We start from the raw sequence: 16,039 nt of genomic DNA on the forward strand, positions 1-16,039 counted from the left end.
TCAGTTTATCACATTTATAGTCCCAAAATATTTCTAAAATACCCTATACATTTTTTTTTTTAAACGTGTTGTGTTTTAATACGTTTTCTATAAAACATGAAGAACAGGCTTTCCATTAAACATTAGATGTTACCTACATGGATGAAAGTCACATTTCTAGATTTAATTTGATGGTCAATATGTCAACGCATTTGGCTAATATAGTTATGGGGAGTGTTTAATCCTGGTGTGAATAGAACGAATTGTGACAGACTGATGATGATTTACAAAGCATGTTCTTTCCTGTATTAGTTATTCAGGTTCCGGTTGATTCATCGATATAAAGTTTTCTATTTTCCTTCAACTATAGATGTGTTTCCATTCAGCTTGATAGTACATCACTAGTTATATCTCTATTTTATATGTGTTGTCATTTCCTTGTTATTATGTGGAAGTTGCAATATATTCCGAGATCCAATTCAAAAATATGCATTTCCAGTCGTTGATCTTTTGACCGGTCTGTCAGCCAGTTGTGTTGACATCAGTTCCTTAATTTCCATGTCTTCCAGTCAGGATGAAACATGAAGTCTGGTATGTGCAGTGGTCCTGCATGTGCTTCCTGGAAGTCATCCCTTGTTTCCCATCATCTATCTTGGTCCAGATCTTGAGATAGCAACAGAGAATCACCATAAATAAATAAATATTATATATGAAGCTCATACATAAACATACATAAACAGGGGAATTACTGGGAAAGGGAAAACACGGAAATGTTGGCTGTGAAAAGCATCTCAACATAACAGCAATCATGTGGGCTCATTAGTCGAGACGTTGAGATATAATGACCATGTGCCTGGTAGCTTCTTCCCCCCTCTGACAGGAATGGACCCCCGACAGGACAGAAATAGAGCAGAGCGACTTCCACGAGTGCCAGCAAACTATTGAGTTAACAATTTACCTCCTGTGACTTATGTAAGTTCACCATAAAATCACATCTGAAACATGAATATTTAGTTTTGTTAACGCACACTTTTCCCAGGATTTTGAATGATAAGTGATACCCCGGAAGCTGCTCCAAATGATCATTTCCAGATGCGTAAAAAGAAAAGTCCAAACATGCACTAAACCGATATATCATCTGTCCTTTAGCGTGTGTCTGTGTATTTATAGCATTTCTTTTACAGTAAGACGTGACTCGAACACAATCAATCTCTCTCACACACGCGCACAATCGCGCACACACACACACGCACTCACGCACTGGCACGCTGAGGCGCGAGCGCACACACATTTGGGAGAAGCGCCGCAGACGCTGCGTCACGGAGGACACGTAACGGGACGGCCCGAGTCTTGACTCTCCCGCACACACAGCCACACACCGGGTGATCGGGGACGGAGAAGACCCAGCAGGACCAGCGCCAGCCGACACGGACACCTCCCGAACCGAGAAGGTAAGCTGCGGTGGTATGGTCTGGGCACGTCCAGCCTCCAGCCTCCAGCCTCCAGCCTCGAGGGGAGGACTGCGACAGAAAGCCGCTGGATAAGTTTGCTGAGACGTCACTTTCCATATGTGCCTGCAGTTTTCTGCAGTCACAGCCTGTCCTGGAAGACTGGTGCGCTTTAATTTACATTATCACAGATACAAATGGACGCACATGTCCTTTCATTGCGAAGAGAGATGCACTTTTTTTTAATATGACTATTTTTAAAGGCTTTTAAAGTTTGATCGACAGTGTGCAGTATAGATGAAGGTGTGGCTCTGCACGCACAAAGCCCCCCCCCCCCCCCCCCCCCCCAACACACACACACACACACACACACACACACACACACACACACACACACACACACACACACACACACGCACACACAGACAGACCTTGATTCTGACATGAACCTTGCATGCTATTTTGGGAAAAGTTCATTCCAGTCTTAAGCAAACAGTTGCAGCTTTCTTTCACAAGCAGCTTGAAGGTTTCAGTTTTTAAAGCAGAATTTAAAGTATTTCCCCCCACTTTCAATGGATTTTAACTTGGTAAAAGCTGTGGCGAAAGCATTCATTGTAACCCTTGGCTTATGTTGAGACATGGATGGTTTTTCAGTTTGTGAATGACTCCATTATAACTTAAACATATAGTAGGATGGAAAATGTGACTCCAGAGTTTCACTGCCAGCTGACTTAAATCAAATCCCATCCCCCAGTGTGTCAGGTTAGGTGAACATGAGGTTGAGCCCTATAGAAAATACTCTTCCCTCTCCATTTTTGGTACTGCTTTCCTCATGCCCAGTATTACTGTAATCATCCAGCAGGGAGTAAAGTGAACACAAATTTACCCAGGAAAGGAAGGATTAATGTTACATTTTTGTGCGACAGTATGACAATTCCAGCAGAGCAAGGATACTGTGCAATGCTCTTTTTCTGCCATGCCTCAGTATTTTCCCCTCTCTCTCTCTCTCTCGGCCTGAAGCTATTGATTCCTGACCAGTCTTGACACATTGGACCTGCACGTCTGATAGAAAATGGTAAGTGAGCAGGACCTTTCTCATCTTGCATTATATAAGAATGATCGGGGCTATATTAAACTGCAGACCGGGTGTCTGGTGTCTGTGTAACATGGATGGTTTAGTGCATCATTGAATGGGGTGTGGACAGAGTGAGGTCACCTCCTGCCATCTGCCACATTGTCAGTTGTCCGCATCATAAAAGCAGTAGTGTAGGGTGTCGTTGCTGCCTGTGGAACCTGCACATCTGATAGACAAACCCGGTGCCTTATTTCCAAAGTCATGGCTTTGCAGAATCATTCAAGCCTTGTTGCAGCAATCCAAGTTTATTGTCCTGGCCGAAAACCACCGCCCTGCCTTTATTGGCCCCACATGAGATGAGACACCTTCTTAGTTTTAATTATATAATGCCTCGACAGGATGGAAGAGGTTCACTGAGGAAGTTCAATATATAATTCCCACATTACGGTTCAGCATAACTTATATCATATGAAATGGGATTACTTCTGTTCAAGGTTTGTTGCTAAGGGCTTGTATTTGTGGCCCGTTGCTAGGTGGGTGAAGCTCCCCAGCTGTCGTGAAGAATGATAGCGACTTATATATGCAGAAGATTGTGTGCAGAGGCCCCTTAGTTGCACACAAGCACATACCCATTTGGCTGCTGGCCTCACTGCAGCGATCTCCTCAACAGCTGCAATTTGAGTTTTCAATCCTCGTTCCCCACAAACTCAGAGATTCATAACTTAATAAAATAATGAAGCTATGGAGCTTTTGTTCTGTGTTTCATTGTGTCTGACCATTGTGTGTCAGACCCCCTGCAGCGAGAGTGAGATGTTCTCTGTGCAACCGGACTCCACCACCTCATACATGCACCCACCGCTTTCCCACTCCTTCACTCACACAAATACACTGACACCCACAGCAGGCTCTGATCTGTCTGGGTGGGACAGGTGCAAATACACTGGAGTCTCTGGGAGGAAATCCTGCACTTGCTGCCAACTAAGGCTTTTTTTTTTGAGAGAGAGACAAAAGTGGCCCCTCATTAGAAAAAAAAACCTGTAGCTATGTTTTGATGTATAATATGGTGAGAAAGAGGAAGAAATGTGGCCGTGACGATGACAGAGAGTTGTTTTTATTTTTGTAACTCAACACCTTCTCCCACCAATGAAAATCCCCTCATTGACTCCAATGTTAAACTCCAAAAACGGCTGAAAACTTTATCAAACTTAATCCAATCATTAAGCCAGGGGCGATTTAAAAAGCGCCCCAAGTCTCCAATATGAAATCAGACTGATTGGTTCAATTTCATGTCAGTCACTCTGGTAGTAATCAGTAATTGATGAGAACCCTACTCAACCCCGCCTCATCAAGGCAGCTTTACACACACACACACACACACACACACACACACACACACACACACACACACACACACACACACACACACACACACACACACACACACACACACGCACGCACACACTACTACTGCACTACTAGAGGGAGAGAGAAATAAAGAAACCCTCTTTCATTGAAGATTGTCTGTGGAAAATGAAGCGAATACAGTTCAGGGTCAATTGTTAATTTTTTGGCAACAAATTTCGACAGTATTACAGTATTATTATTCATATAGTTCCACTAGGCAAGGCGCCCTCTATTGACCAGCCGCCACTGCAAATGTTAACTTTGCTACATGCAAGCTGTGCTGAGCAACAAGGCCTCACTTCATTTCTCAGAAGTATAAACTAGTTTTTTTAATCCAACACCCCCCCTCCAAAAGGCAAACCACCTACATTTATTGAAGATGATCAGCTTTCCTAACTGAACCACTGCTGCCCAAAATAGTGAAGAAACACTAAAATGTGTGTTTAAGGTTTGGGTCAGGATGAATTTCAGAGAAATATCAAAGTAGTTAGACTTCATTTTCTGGACTCTATGAGTGTTTATGTTAAATTGAATAAAAATCTATTTCATGGTTGCAACATTGTGAATCCACAGTGTTGACAGTCTCACTCTGGGGTGAATGTACAGAACTTGTTTTGGCTTTAAATGGTATATTTTCTCATTACTGTCATTGCTATGACCTCTACACTAAATGCTTTAATCAGTATATTAAGCACACTCAAAGTTATTTGAGAGTTAACAGTTGTGACTTGGTGTCTGTGACTGTCGGCATCTGGTGTGTTTTTAAGATGTTTTGTTATCTATTTTTACTGTGTCTGTGAAAAGCGCTATACAAATAAAATTTACTTACTTACTTACTTATCGTCTCAGTAGAGATCCAGACTTTGATGTAAATTAATTATTGTGTAAAGAGTGAATCCCACCTTTAATAGCCTCGCGTTTGAAACTTCAGTAAAACTCTACTGTTCTTTCAGGTGTTCAGAGGCACAGTAACAGATGCTCCGGACTTTGATGCCAGCGCTGACGCCGAGGCCCTTTACAATGCCATGAAAGGCATTGGTGAGTTCCTCACTCCTCTGTGAATTTTGGACAAGTAAAGGTCATCATTCATGCTTCCCTCCCACCGTTTGAATTACCGCTCAGAGCATTTTCCCCAAAGAAGTTGAGGCAGTGATTTAGTCTGTGGTGCATTTGTGTTCTTTAGGTAGTGATAAAGAGGCCATCTTGGACCTGGTCACCTCGCGAAGCAACGCGCAGCGGCAGGAAGTCATTGCAGCATACAAAAGCAGCTTTGGAAAGGTGCATAACCATTTTTTAAATATCTTGTTTTCTTACAGACAGTCATTGGATTTCATGCATGTGGTGCTTTTCCAGTGCTTCAACAGTCTGCTTCAATCCATCCATTGGATTGATTGAACGTTCTGCATGGAAAGTGTCTCATTATATTTTTGTTGGCTATAAGCACATCTGAATGTGTTCACCTTTTTTCCTCAGGACCTGATTGAGGATCTGAAATATGAGCTCACGGGAAAGTTTGAACGTCTCATTGTCAGTCTGATGAGAACGCCAGCCTACCATGATGCCAAAGAAATCCACGATGCAGTCAAAGTAGGACACTGTCACTGTCACTCCAGTTATATAAACTAAAACTGAACGTGGTTCATGTCTTCTAACTTAATATTCTGTTTTAAGGGAGCTGGAACAAATGAGCGATGCCTGATGGAGGTTCTGGTATCGAGAACCAACAAACAGATGCACGACTTGGTTGCGGCATACAAGGATGGTAAAGCCCGTTGAATAAGATTATATTATAAATAGACGGAAAACATGTGAGCAGCCTTGAACATTAGTGTGCGTTTTTTCCAGCTTATGGCAGAGAAATAGAGGAGGACATCATCGCAGACACTTCAGGTCACTTTAAGAAGATGCTGATTGTTTTACTTCAGGTCAGTTCACTTGGGGGCAGGGGGGCGGTGTTCAAGGCAGCGGAGCAACAGAGAGTGACTGCTTTTGATGTGGTGCCTTTAATCACTGGCTAATGAGCAGTGTGTCGTGTTGGTTTGATGGCTGCAGGGGACCAGGGATGAGTCTGGAGTGGTGGATGCAGACCTGGTGGAGCAGGATGCACAAGTAAGGGTTTTGAACCTCTTAAAGGCTTGTAGATTTACCACATATACACAGATTTGTTTTTGAGTGTAATTTGATTTTAGGCAAGCCAAAAGTTTAATTAAAGATCTAATTAAAGATTATAATAAGCATACCTATGTTGGTTTTTTTGCTATGTAATATTTGCTCATTAATTAGGATTAGGATCTATCGATGTTTGCTATTTTTTTGTTATCTATAATCCCCTTCCTCTTTGTAGGACCTTTATGCAGCCGGAGAGGAGCAATGGGGGACCGACGAGGCCAAATTTATCATGATCCTGGGAAATCGCAGTGTGACCCACCTTCACATGGGTGAGCTCAACTCTCAGTGACATTAACGCAGCGGTGTGGCATGCTACACATCCCCACTGCAGCCTTAAGTTCCTTTCGGAGTGAAAAGGCCAATCTCGGAGTGCAATTGTCAAAATTCTTCACAGAGACACTCGACAGCTGCGCATTATTGAAACTAGCTCTTTAGAGCTGAACTTTGACCTGTTAAGACCTGAGTCAACATTTGTGGGTTTATGTTTTCCAAGGGTTGTGAACATTTTGGGAGCTTTGACCTTTGAAGGTGATTTTTTCTTTTCTGACAATGAAAAAGCTCGGATCTTTAATGACTTACCTGGTTAAACATCTTAACATTTCAATTGCCTGGGGTAAAAAAACAAAAACGAAACAAGATCATAAACATCCTGTTACTTTCTACTCTTTAGTTTTTGACGCATATGAGAAAATTGGGGAGGTGTCCATCGAGGACAGCATTAAGAGCGAACTCTCCGGAGACTTTGAGAGGCTGATGTTGGCTGTTGGTAAGAAATAAACTGAAGTAATATTTCGCAATGATATTGATACTGCTGAGGTGTGTATTTACCACAGCGGTTGCTTCTGGTGTTTTGTCACAGTTCAGTGCATAAGGAGTGTTCCCATGTTCTTCGCCAGGCGCCTCTACAAGTCCATGAAGGTAAATGCAAGTACATATTTAACTTGTTTCTACTAGATAAGTGATGTCACACATATAGGTAGTTGACAAAATAAAAAAATTAGGTTGGCCTGCGAGGAGGCCAATTTGGCCTTGGGAAATGACTAACAAGATGTCAACAGAAATTTTTCAGGGAATGTAAATGCAGTTCCTGATTTGACCACTTGGGGTTGCACTGTTACAGTATAACCAGAGACCCAAAACTGAAGGAGAGCAGAATTAGCAGTGCTACATTTAAAGCTATAAGCAGATTTCGTAATGAGTGCATTAAATGGGAACATTTCGTTGATCTATTCATAGTTGTTATTTAGTTTATGACAGTACTATAGGCCTTGTGTCACAAGTAGAAAGTAGCACATTAGCAGCACTGCTATTTTGGCAGATTTTGAATAAATATATCAATAGATGTATATGTTGACTCCTCATTGCTGCACCCCTGAAGTCCTGTTGTGTGTCTCACTTTCAGGGTCTCGGAACTGCTGACAACACTTTGATCCGGATCATGATTTGTCGCGCTGAAATTGACATGTTGGACATCCGAGAGTGTTTCCGTCTCAGATTTGAGAAGTCACTCTACAACATGATTAAGGTTGGAAAACTTTTGCAACTTTCATACACACCCAGTATCTTTGTCGCATACTGCTAATCTCACTTTGTGTTTGTATTTTTTTTTTTTTTTTTTAATAAAACAGGACGACACGTCTGGGGATTACAAGAGGACTCTGCTCAACTTATGTGGAGGAGATGATGAGTGAGTGACGTTAGTACTGCAAACCAGCGCAGCAGCCAGATCCGGGTCAAACTTTTACCCTCATAATGACGGTTTACTTTTGGTACCGAGACATATATAAATGAAGTTCATATCTGACCATTGCTTCAATGTTGTTGATAATGTACCCACTGTGCACTGCTCAAGGTTTGTGCTCTGCTGAATGTTGTATCACACCGATCGTTACAGCTTAGCTGGAGAGTTCTTCCCCGAAGCTGCTCAGATAGCCTACAAGATGTGGGAAATAAGTTCCATGACCAAAGTGCAGGTTTGGGCTCCATTCGCTCCCACGCTAGATGTGCCACTGCATGCTTGGCTTGGCAGTGCCTTGTACCTCAGATACCTGCTGGCCCTGCAATGATTTGCGTCTAATACTGCCAGAAACTTGTGCCGACAACGCAGCTTCAACTGCACAGTGAAAGCTTTGTCTTGCTGAAGATCTGATTGAGATACAATGATTTAAAATAGAAATAGTTGTTGTTATATCACACTGCCTTCACCACAGCTTGGAGGTTCATTATAATGAACAGAGTGAATGCCTAAAACAACTCAGCATAGTTCTTAACAAAAAGCTGCTTCACTAACACTTTGGATAACTGTGCTGTTTTCAGCTGACCAACCTTAATTGTGTCATGAAGGCATCCCTTCCCCCGCAAATAACAAGAAATTATTATCATGTGCTATTTTATTACTATTATTGGCTAAATAATCCCTTTGTATAAAAATCTCCATTTTGCATGCGTTGCAGAATTCTGCATGTATTTTGCATAGCAGCAGTGATGTATTCACTCCAATAATAAAAATATATGCATGTCTCGTACACGATGCCTTGTAACTGATACTCGTCAAATTCTGTTATTTAACCATCTCAGCTGAGGCCTACAATCCGTCCAGCGTCTGATTTTGACCCGGCTGCTGATGCCCAAGCACTGAGGAAAGCCATGAAGGGATTCGGTATGCAGCTCAGAGGACTTAGGCACATTTTAAATGCAAGTGAAATTTCTTGAAACCACTTTTCAGTGGTGTTATTCCCCCTTTTTCAACCACAGGAACCGATGAAGATGCCATCATTGACATCGTAGCACAGAGAAGCAATGCCCAGAGGCAGGAGATCAGACAGACCTTCAAATCTCTACTCGGACGTGTAAGTAAATGATTAGAAACAAAACAGAAGGAAACGAAGTTATCGCAACTGTTCCTATCGGATATAAGTTTGAGTCAATCACAGGGTTGACAAAAACCTTGAACAAAAATCTGTTCCAATGTTGGCTTTCTAAAATGTGTGATTGTCTTCCAGGATCTGATGAAGGACCTTAAGTCTGAGCTGTCAAAGAACTTGGAGAGGCTGATTATCGGGCTCATGTTGAACCCGGCTGAGTTTGATGCCAAAATGATGAGAAAGGCAATGGAGGTAATGGAAGACGGAACCAAATGATATATATCATAAGTGATGCTCTGGTGCCCCCAAGTGAACTGTTGTGCTTGTGCATGTCATGCCTGTTTCTAATGAAGACACAGAAACTTACACTATGTGTTTATACAGAAATATCTCATGTTCATATATTTCCAAGCTGTTGGACACAGTCATACCCGGATGTTGTGGCAATTACATGGAAAGTAATTTGATAATCAAATTACTTTAATTATAACCTGTAACGCACTACAGGATGTAGGAAGCCTGACTCATCTGTTTAACCCCATTTTCTAGTTTTTTCCAGTTCGTTTTTAACTGTATCCATCATGAAGGACTTTAATTGAATAATGTCAAGGGTTGAAGGGTTGAACAAGAAAAATAGGTTTATATAAATAGACAAGATAGCATGCCTGAGGTCGGCTCATTTAAACACAGAGGGAGTGAGGAGACAATGTGGTACAGCTGATGAAATTCAATCAGGAGAGACACTTTGAGTGCGGAGCAACAAGAAGGAACAGAAGAGCACAGCCACGACATATAACACCAACACATGAAATACTCAAAACTTACTGGAAACAGGGAAAAACATGTTGTGAAATCAAGGGAAAGCACAAAACTACAAACATCAGGTGCATGATTTGTGGTGCATTTATTTTTGTATATTTTCTGTCTAAATGTGTTTTCCTGTGTCGCTTTTGTACCTGAACCTCTACTTGTCAGGGAGCTGGGACAGACGAGCATGCCCTCGTTGAGATTCTGGCCACCAGGAGCAATGAACAAATACATGCCATGAATGCCGCCTATAAGGATGGTGAGTTCGATACCAGAATTCTATTTGAAATCACTCAGTTTTGACATGGAGAGTTGCTACAGTTCTTACCATATTCGTTTTGATCATATCAGCCTATAAGAAGTCTCTGGAAGACGCCATTCAATCCGACACTTCAGGACATTTCTGTCGCATCCTTGTGTCCCTCACACAGGTGAGATTCTGACAATTTCATTTAATTCAGACCTGCTCACTACTTGCAATCTAGTTTGAGTTCAGCCGTTAGATCATGAGGCTTTTCCTTTTTTTAATCGCCACCAAAAACCTCATTTGATTATAAATCCACACTTGTTTCATCGATAAATTGTTATTGTATTTAACAGATAAAAGTATGGTATCACTAAATTGTATTTAACCGTCTTTGTCACGTTCAGGGTGCGAGAGAGGAAGGCCCTGCAGATATGGAAAGAGCCATGGCGGATGCACAGGTGATTCAGTGAATCCTCCTGCATGATTTAGTTTCCATACAAAATGAAACAAAGGCTTTAAAGGGTTTTCTTCCTAAATGTTCAGGAACTTGCAGACGCATGCAACGCAGACTCTGACGACATGGAGATGAAGTTCATGAGTATTCTGTGCACCCGGAGCTTCCCCCATCTCAGGAAAGGTAAGAGTCATGCACAACGTAGGTTTACGTACCTTCATTTCAATTTCGTCTATAACGTTTCAGTTTGTGATAATCAGTCATGATCTTCCGTTTTGCCAGTATTCCAGGAGTTTGTCAAATGCAGTAACAAGGACATCGAACAGATTATCAAGAAGGAAACGTCAGGCGATGTGAAGAATGCGTTTTATGCAATCGGTAATTATCGTCCGTGACGTTAAGCTTGATTATGTGCAACTATTTAATAATTCACATAGATCATGCTGATGGCAGGCAGTGTGTGACTGTGTCTCAGCCCTTTCTCGCTCTCTCTTTAATCTGCAGTTCGCAGTGTGAAGAACCAGCCCTCCTATTTTGCAGATCGTTTGTACAAAGCCATGAAGGTATTTTATGTAGCACATTATAAAGGCCTTGAAAGCCATGCAAAAAAACAAAAAAAGAAAAAAGGAAAAAGGTGATATGTATTGGGGCTTGTAATGTACAGGTGATTTGTGTACGTTTGTAGTAAATGCTTTCAGCTCAATAAATAAACCGTTCCTCAGGGTCTTGGTACAGATGACAGGGCGCTGATCCGCATCATGGTGTCCCGTAGTGAGGTGGACCTCTTCAATATACGTAAAGAGTTCAAGGAAACACACGACACCTCCCTCCATGAATTCATCCAGGTAGAAACAATGATTGTAAGTCACAGTCTTTGTCTATACTAACACTCCGTTTGGTTTGTAGTGCTCTCGTCTGTCTCTGCAGAGTGATTCTCTCACTGTCTCCGTCAGGCTCTGTGTGTTTGCGTGCGTTTTGCACATCCTCCTTCTGCTGCTGTGGTGGGGCGGTGGGGTTTGATAATCTATAGCTGTTCTGCGGTGGATTCTGGGTCTGTGGCCACTGCACAGCTGTTTAGGAATTTCCCTTCAAGCCTGACTTCCTCTGTATATCTTCCGTGTGATTGGCTGAAAGACGCAGAGACAGGAAGCTCCTTAAAGCAGTTCTATAATAACCTGCAGATGAAATCACTGTGACATCAATGCAGTCCAGTGAACAGGGTGCTCTTTATTGGAACAAATATTATTAGGTCACCAGCAACAGAACTTCTTCATGTTGTTACCAAGGCATATATTGAAGTAATAATACTGATAGATTTTTTTTTTCAATGGGCACCTTTTATTAGACTTATATTAGAATACTAAAAGACAGTATATACAGTTATATACAGTCTGGAGAAATATGGAATTTGATGGACATTGGGGAGGTGGAAGAAATTATATAGGGTACATTTTAGCTCCAGTTTGTCAAAAAATACCTTTCTTTTGCCGATTAAAATGATTATTTAAAGCACTATATACAAACCCATAGAGCAACCACAGTTATTAAAAAAAGGTGCATTTCAAGAAATACTTTGTCATTTAGAGAAATATGATTGTATATTGATATCCTGGAACTTATTTGGGAGATATTTATACAAACACCTTGATCACACAGTCAATCTATGAAACAGATTTAAATGTTGGATTTTTTTTAACATTTATGTATACATACACACTCATTATTAGCACATTTCCAAAATGAGGAACAAGTCGTTTAAAGAAAGATACTTATTAGTGAGGATGATCTTAAATGAGAGGTCTTTATCGCTGAGCGTCAGCTGATTTAAAGGGTAATTCCATGTTTAACTCCTTTGTTTGTTTTTTGCTGATTTCATGACCTTTGCTGTTGCTTTGCTATTGTGTGCGAGCCAGAAGAAACCCCTGCTGTCCCGTGTCCACTCTGTGATGAATAAAATGTCAGCAGACATGCACATGACGGAAACAGCATTGACTCCTGTTGTGTGCGTGTGTGTGTGTGTGTGTGTGCGTGCTTTCTGTCCGTGTCCAGGGTGATACCTCAGGAGACAACCGTAAAACCCTGCTGATTCTCTGTGGAGGGGAAGACTAAACCTGCCACGTCCCTGCAGCTTCACTCACAGACTTGAGTGACCACAACACAAAACCTGTCCACGGAGTGAAACTGTGGTTGTTTAACATCATTGTCTATTTCAATGTTCCCATTTTCTGCCACACTTTCAGCCAAAGCAAGTGACCTATGACCTCTTAGCCTCACAAAGCCAGTTTTCATTTGCTCACAAATCTCCTGTCTCACAGGAGGATGTCTATTTGTCCTTTTTCTTTCTTCTTCTTCGTCTTCTTTTTTTTTTTTACGGTGTTTTACAATTATGTTCCCTGTAGTGTTGAAAGAGGCTTCACATGTACAGCTCAAGCAGTGCCTTCAGGTTGTCGGCCATCCAAAAAGTACTGTGATTTTAAGGTAGCGCAATACCGTAAATAAAAATGTAAAAAAGCAATCTAAAAGTGTCTTTTATTGTCATTTTATTCTCAAACTCATATTTTAATCAAATAGACCACATAGTAGTGTCTTTTTTTTATAGTGTGTGTGTAATAGTTGTGTTCCTGGTTTGCATTTGGCCGGCCTATTCAATGATTAACTATGTTGATACAAGCTGGGTTCAGTGAAAAAGGAACTAGAATGTTTATCATCAGGAAACTCCCACTCAATGGTAACATATCTTCACGAACACAGAAAAATACCCATGAATTGTAGCTGACTGTGAAGGAGAAGTAAACTAAGTTAGTAGTGATAGCAATCAGTAATTAAGATATTTTTATCCGGTTATAGCTCAAAGCGGTCCAAGATAAGCCAAGCCCATATGAGCCCATGACTCAGCAAAACACTGCAGTTGGTTGGATGACTATACACTCTGCCTTTTAAAAATAATACCCTGTGTATACATTAGCGTGTCACCATACACTTCATGTATATGTGACGCACTCGTATACTTGTCAGTGCAGACAAAAAGAGCAAGGCAGCTGCCTCCGTCCTTGTTTGTGTCTCAGTTGGTTGCATATGTGTGAGTGCAGCTGTTGTCAGGCCATTTTGAGTTAAAAGAGGAAAGAAGAAAAAAGATGTATGTGGTGAGGAAATCCCCTGCAGCATGCCAAAATCCAAGGCAACAAATAGAGTCTGCTGCACTCAGTCACGTTAGTTTTAATGACACACCCAACCTGAAATTGCTCAATTTGATAATAATTAAAAGAGATTAGGAGATTACTTCAATGGCACTTTGTGAATGTCAATACATACAGTGTTCCTGAATTTCCCCTTTGATAGCTGGGGAAACTTTGTACTGTGTTCAGCCTGCATGGCAGGAATAGATTGCAGTTTACATATTTCAAAGCTCGGAGATCTGCAGAGGGAGTCATGGGTGTTCCTCCGACTGTCAACTTTTAATCTGCAGTCCTCACGACAGAAAATGCATGAAGCAATTGTGCATATAGTACATTTGCTGTTTGCAGACTTACTGTGCATGCATGCAGAGTACACAGGAGTGTGCACTATGTATGCATGCACGTCAGCATGTTTATGGAGGTCCGTGCTTTTTCCCTGACTGTTTCTCCGGTTACAACATGTGCGTCTCTGTCATTCAGATCCCTTGACATGCATCCATGTGTGAAGCGGTGCTGTTAATGCTGCAAGCCAGAGAAAAAGATGTATTTCAATGTGTATTGTGTGTTCATGTGTTACTCAGTGGAGGCAGGCCATACAGTTGGACACACACCAGGTTCTGTTCAGGCTGAGCTTCACAGTATCAGGCCATTTCACTGGGTAATGGGAATTCCCCAAGTCTCACAGTGAAATTGCTTCCCCCCCATTCACCAGTTTCCTTAAAAAGTGCCTCTCTGACAAACAAGCTGAATGTGTGGGTGAGTTTTTGTTTATTTGTTTTTAATGTTAGATGTGTAGGAACAAGTAGATTTGTAAAAATCTGTGGTACATTTTCTCTCTATGTATCGTTACATGTTTTTTTTTTTTTTTTTTTAACTTGGCATGGGGAGCAATATAGTGTTGTTTTTGAAATAGAATGGTAGCCCTTTGTTTCCTCGGACACAAACGTTGAATGTATAGTGCCAAAAGAAAAAGATACTAAACTGCTATCGTAGGATAACTTCTATCCTATACTCTAGCAAACATTTGTGTTATAACTTTTGTTATATTTTGCTGATTTAAATGTTGAAAAATATTTTTAAAAGCATTTTAGTTTATATATAGATGGTGACATAGAATACTCATACGCCTGAGAAAAATGACTTTTTCTTGAGTACACCAGCTTCTTTGGGGGTTTTTTTCAATGATTTCTTATCCAAAAATATCAAACTAAACAGTTACAAATATGAAATAGAAGAATATCTGGTGATAGTGCATCTGTAGCTGGTTGTTTTCTGCATGGTGATAGAGACTCAGTAGCTATAACGACGCCGATTAAAAGTCTTGGGAAGACAGCAAACAGCCTGCAAACAAAGGCACATTTTATGTCACCCAGCACAGAGCTAATGAATATCAGCTGCAAATTTCTGCTGCCGGGACATGGAAAACTGAACCGTTCCTGTTTGTCAGTGGGATAAGCTTGCATACTCTGTACTTGTGACACAGTGAGGACCACTCTTTCTCTCGAGTCATCTGCTTGCCTCTCCTGTCATGGCGCAATGACGAATATGCTTTAAAGTGTTTGGAATGAAGGTGGAAGAATGAAAACAATGTTTCCCTGTGACAGTAAATGATGAGTGGCATTTCCTGCACCCTTAAGATCGTGTTTGTTGCTTTTGTACCGGCAGGGCCAATGTCACATCCCTGCTTATTATTTTAACACATCACAGTCTGAGATAGAAACACTGCAGCCAACAAGGTGGCTCATGGCAGAAGAAGGACTGGAGGGGGAAAAAAAACAAACAAAAAAAACTACTTTGTGTGTGTACAAGTGTGTGTTAGGTCCTTGAGGTGTGTGTTTGCTCTCCAAATGTCTCTCTGAAGAGAACAAAGTCACACATATTGCCAGCACTGGCTGGTTGATGGGTCACATACAGACTCTTGTAATTGTCTGTTTTCTAGCCCTGTTTTTGGGCTAGAAAAACACTCTCGCCCACTCACTTTCTCTCGTTCTGTCACTCTTTCTCTTACAGTCAGATTTTTATTCAGAGACGTCCAGTCAAAAGGCACATATGTGGATAATAGTGAGCTCCTCACATTGACTAACACATTTGCCATTTAAGGAGAAGAGCAGGTTCTCATGAAACCTGTACGATAGTTTTATCAAACCCATCATCAGTGGCACGCTTCCCCGCATTACCAGAAATATTGGTGACATAAAGAGAAAAGCAAAGGTACGGTTCTGGTTATTTTGAGATAATCATGAATCACTGTGTACAATTTTGCATTCACTGTCAGTGTTTCCTGTGCTAACACAATATCCTTCCTAGTAGGACCTTCAATGTCTCTGAAACTGTATAGAGAAATGGTTTTAGTCTGAGTTCTCATTGTTAAGAAGAAATGAGCTTCTTCACTTGAGGCTTCTTCAGTGCGAGAGAT

At 41.2% G+C, this 16,039-nt stretch overlaps 1 protein-coding gene across 2 annotated transcripts; it reads left to right on the forward strand.

Moving 5' to 3' along the window:
- Nucleotides 1-1,260: 1,260 nt before the first annotated feature.
- anxa6 (annexin A6) lies at nt 1,261-12,953 on the forward strand. 2 transcript variants are annotated; one of them, XM_080502082.1, is made up of 25 exons: nt 1,261-1,430; nt 2,448-2,502; nt 4,860-4,944; nt 5,090-5,184; nt 5,380-5,493; nt 5,578-5,668; nt 5,752-5,831; nt 5,959-6,015; nt 6,251-6,344; nt 6,746-6,841; nt 6,935-6,993; nt 7,478-7,600; nt 7,704-7,762; nt 7,970-8,048; nt 8,653-8,734; nt 8,830-8,924; nt 9,078-9,191; nt 9,915-10,005; nt 10,098-10,177; nt 10,398-10,451; nt 10,537-10,630; nt 10,730-10,825; nt 10,952-11,010; nt 11,170-11,307; nt 12,497-12,953. In XM_080502082.1, the coding sequence occupies exons 2-25, from the start codon at nt 2,500-2,502 to the stop codon at nt 12,554-12,556; spliced, it is 1,998 nt and encodes a 665-aa protein (XP_080358208.1). In that variant the 5' UTR covers nt 1,261-1,430; nt 2,448-2,499; the 3' UTR covers nt 12,557-12,953. The 2 variants fall into 2 exon arrangements, with proteins under 2 accessions (XP_080358208.1, XP_080358209.1); XM_080502083.1 differs by having other exon boundaries at nt 11,170-11,292.
- Nucleotides 12,954-16,039: the final 3,086 nt, after the last annotated feature.

This window comes from Blennius ocellaris, assembly GCF_963422515.1.
Source record: "Blennius ocellaris genome assembly, chromosome: 9".
Classification (NCBI taxonomy): domain Eukaryota; kingdom Metazoa; phylum Chordata; class Actinopteri; order Blenniiformes; family Blenniidae; genus Blennius; species Blennius ocellaris.

Excerpts from the sequence above, each read along its gene's own strand:
- anxa6 (XM_080502082.1), top strand. Across the intron at positions 6,994-7,477 it reads GCCTCTACAAGTCCATGAAG|GGTCTCGGAACTGCTGACAA; the intron begins GTAAATGCAAGT and ends TCTCACTTTCAG. Across the intron at positions 10,631-10,729 it reads CTTCCCCCATCTCAGGAAAG|TATTCCAGGAGTTTGTCAAA; the intron begins GTAAGAGTCATG and ends CCGTTTTGCCAG.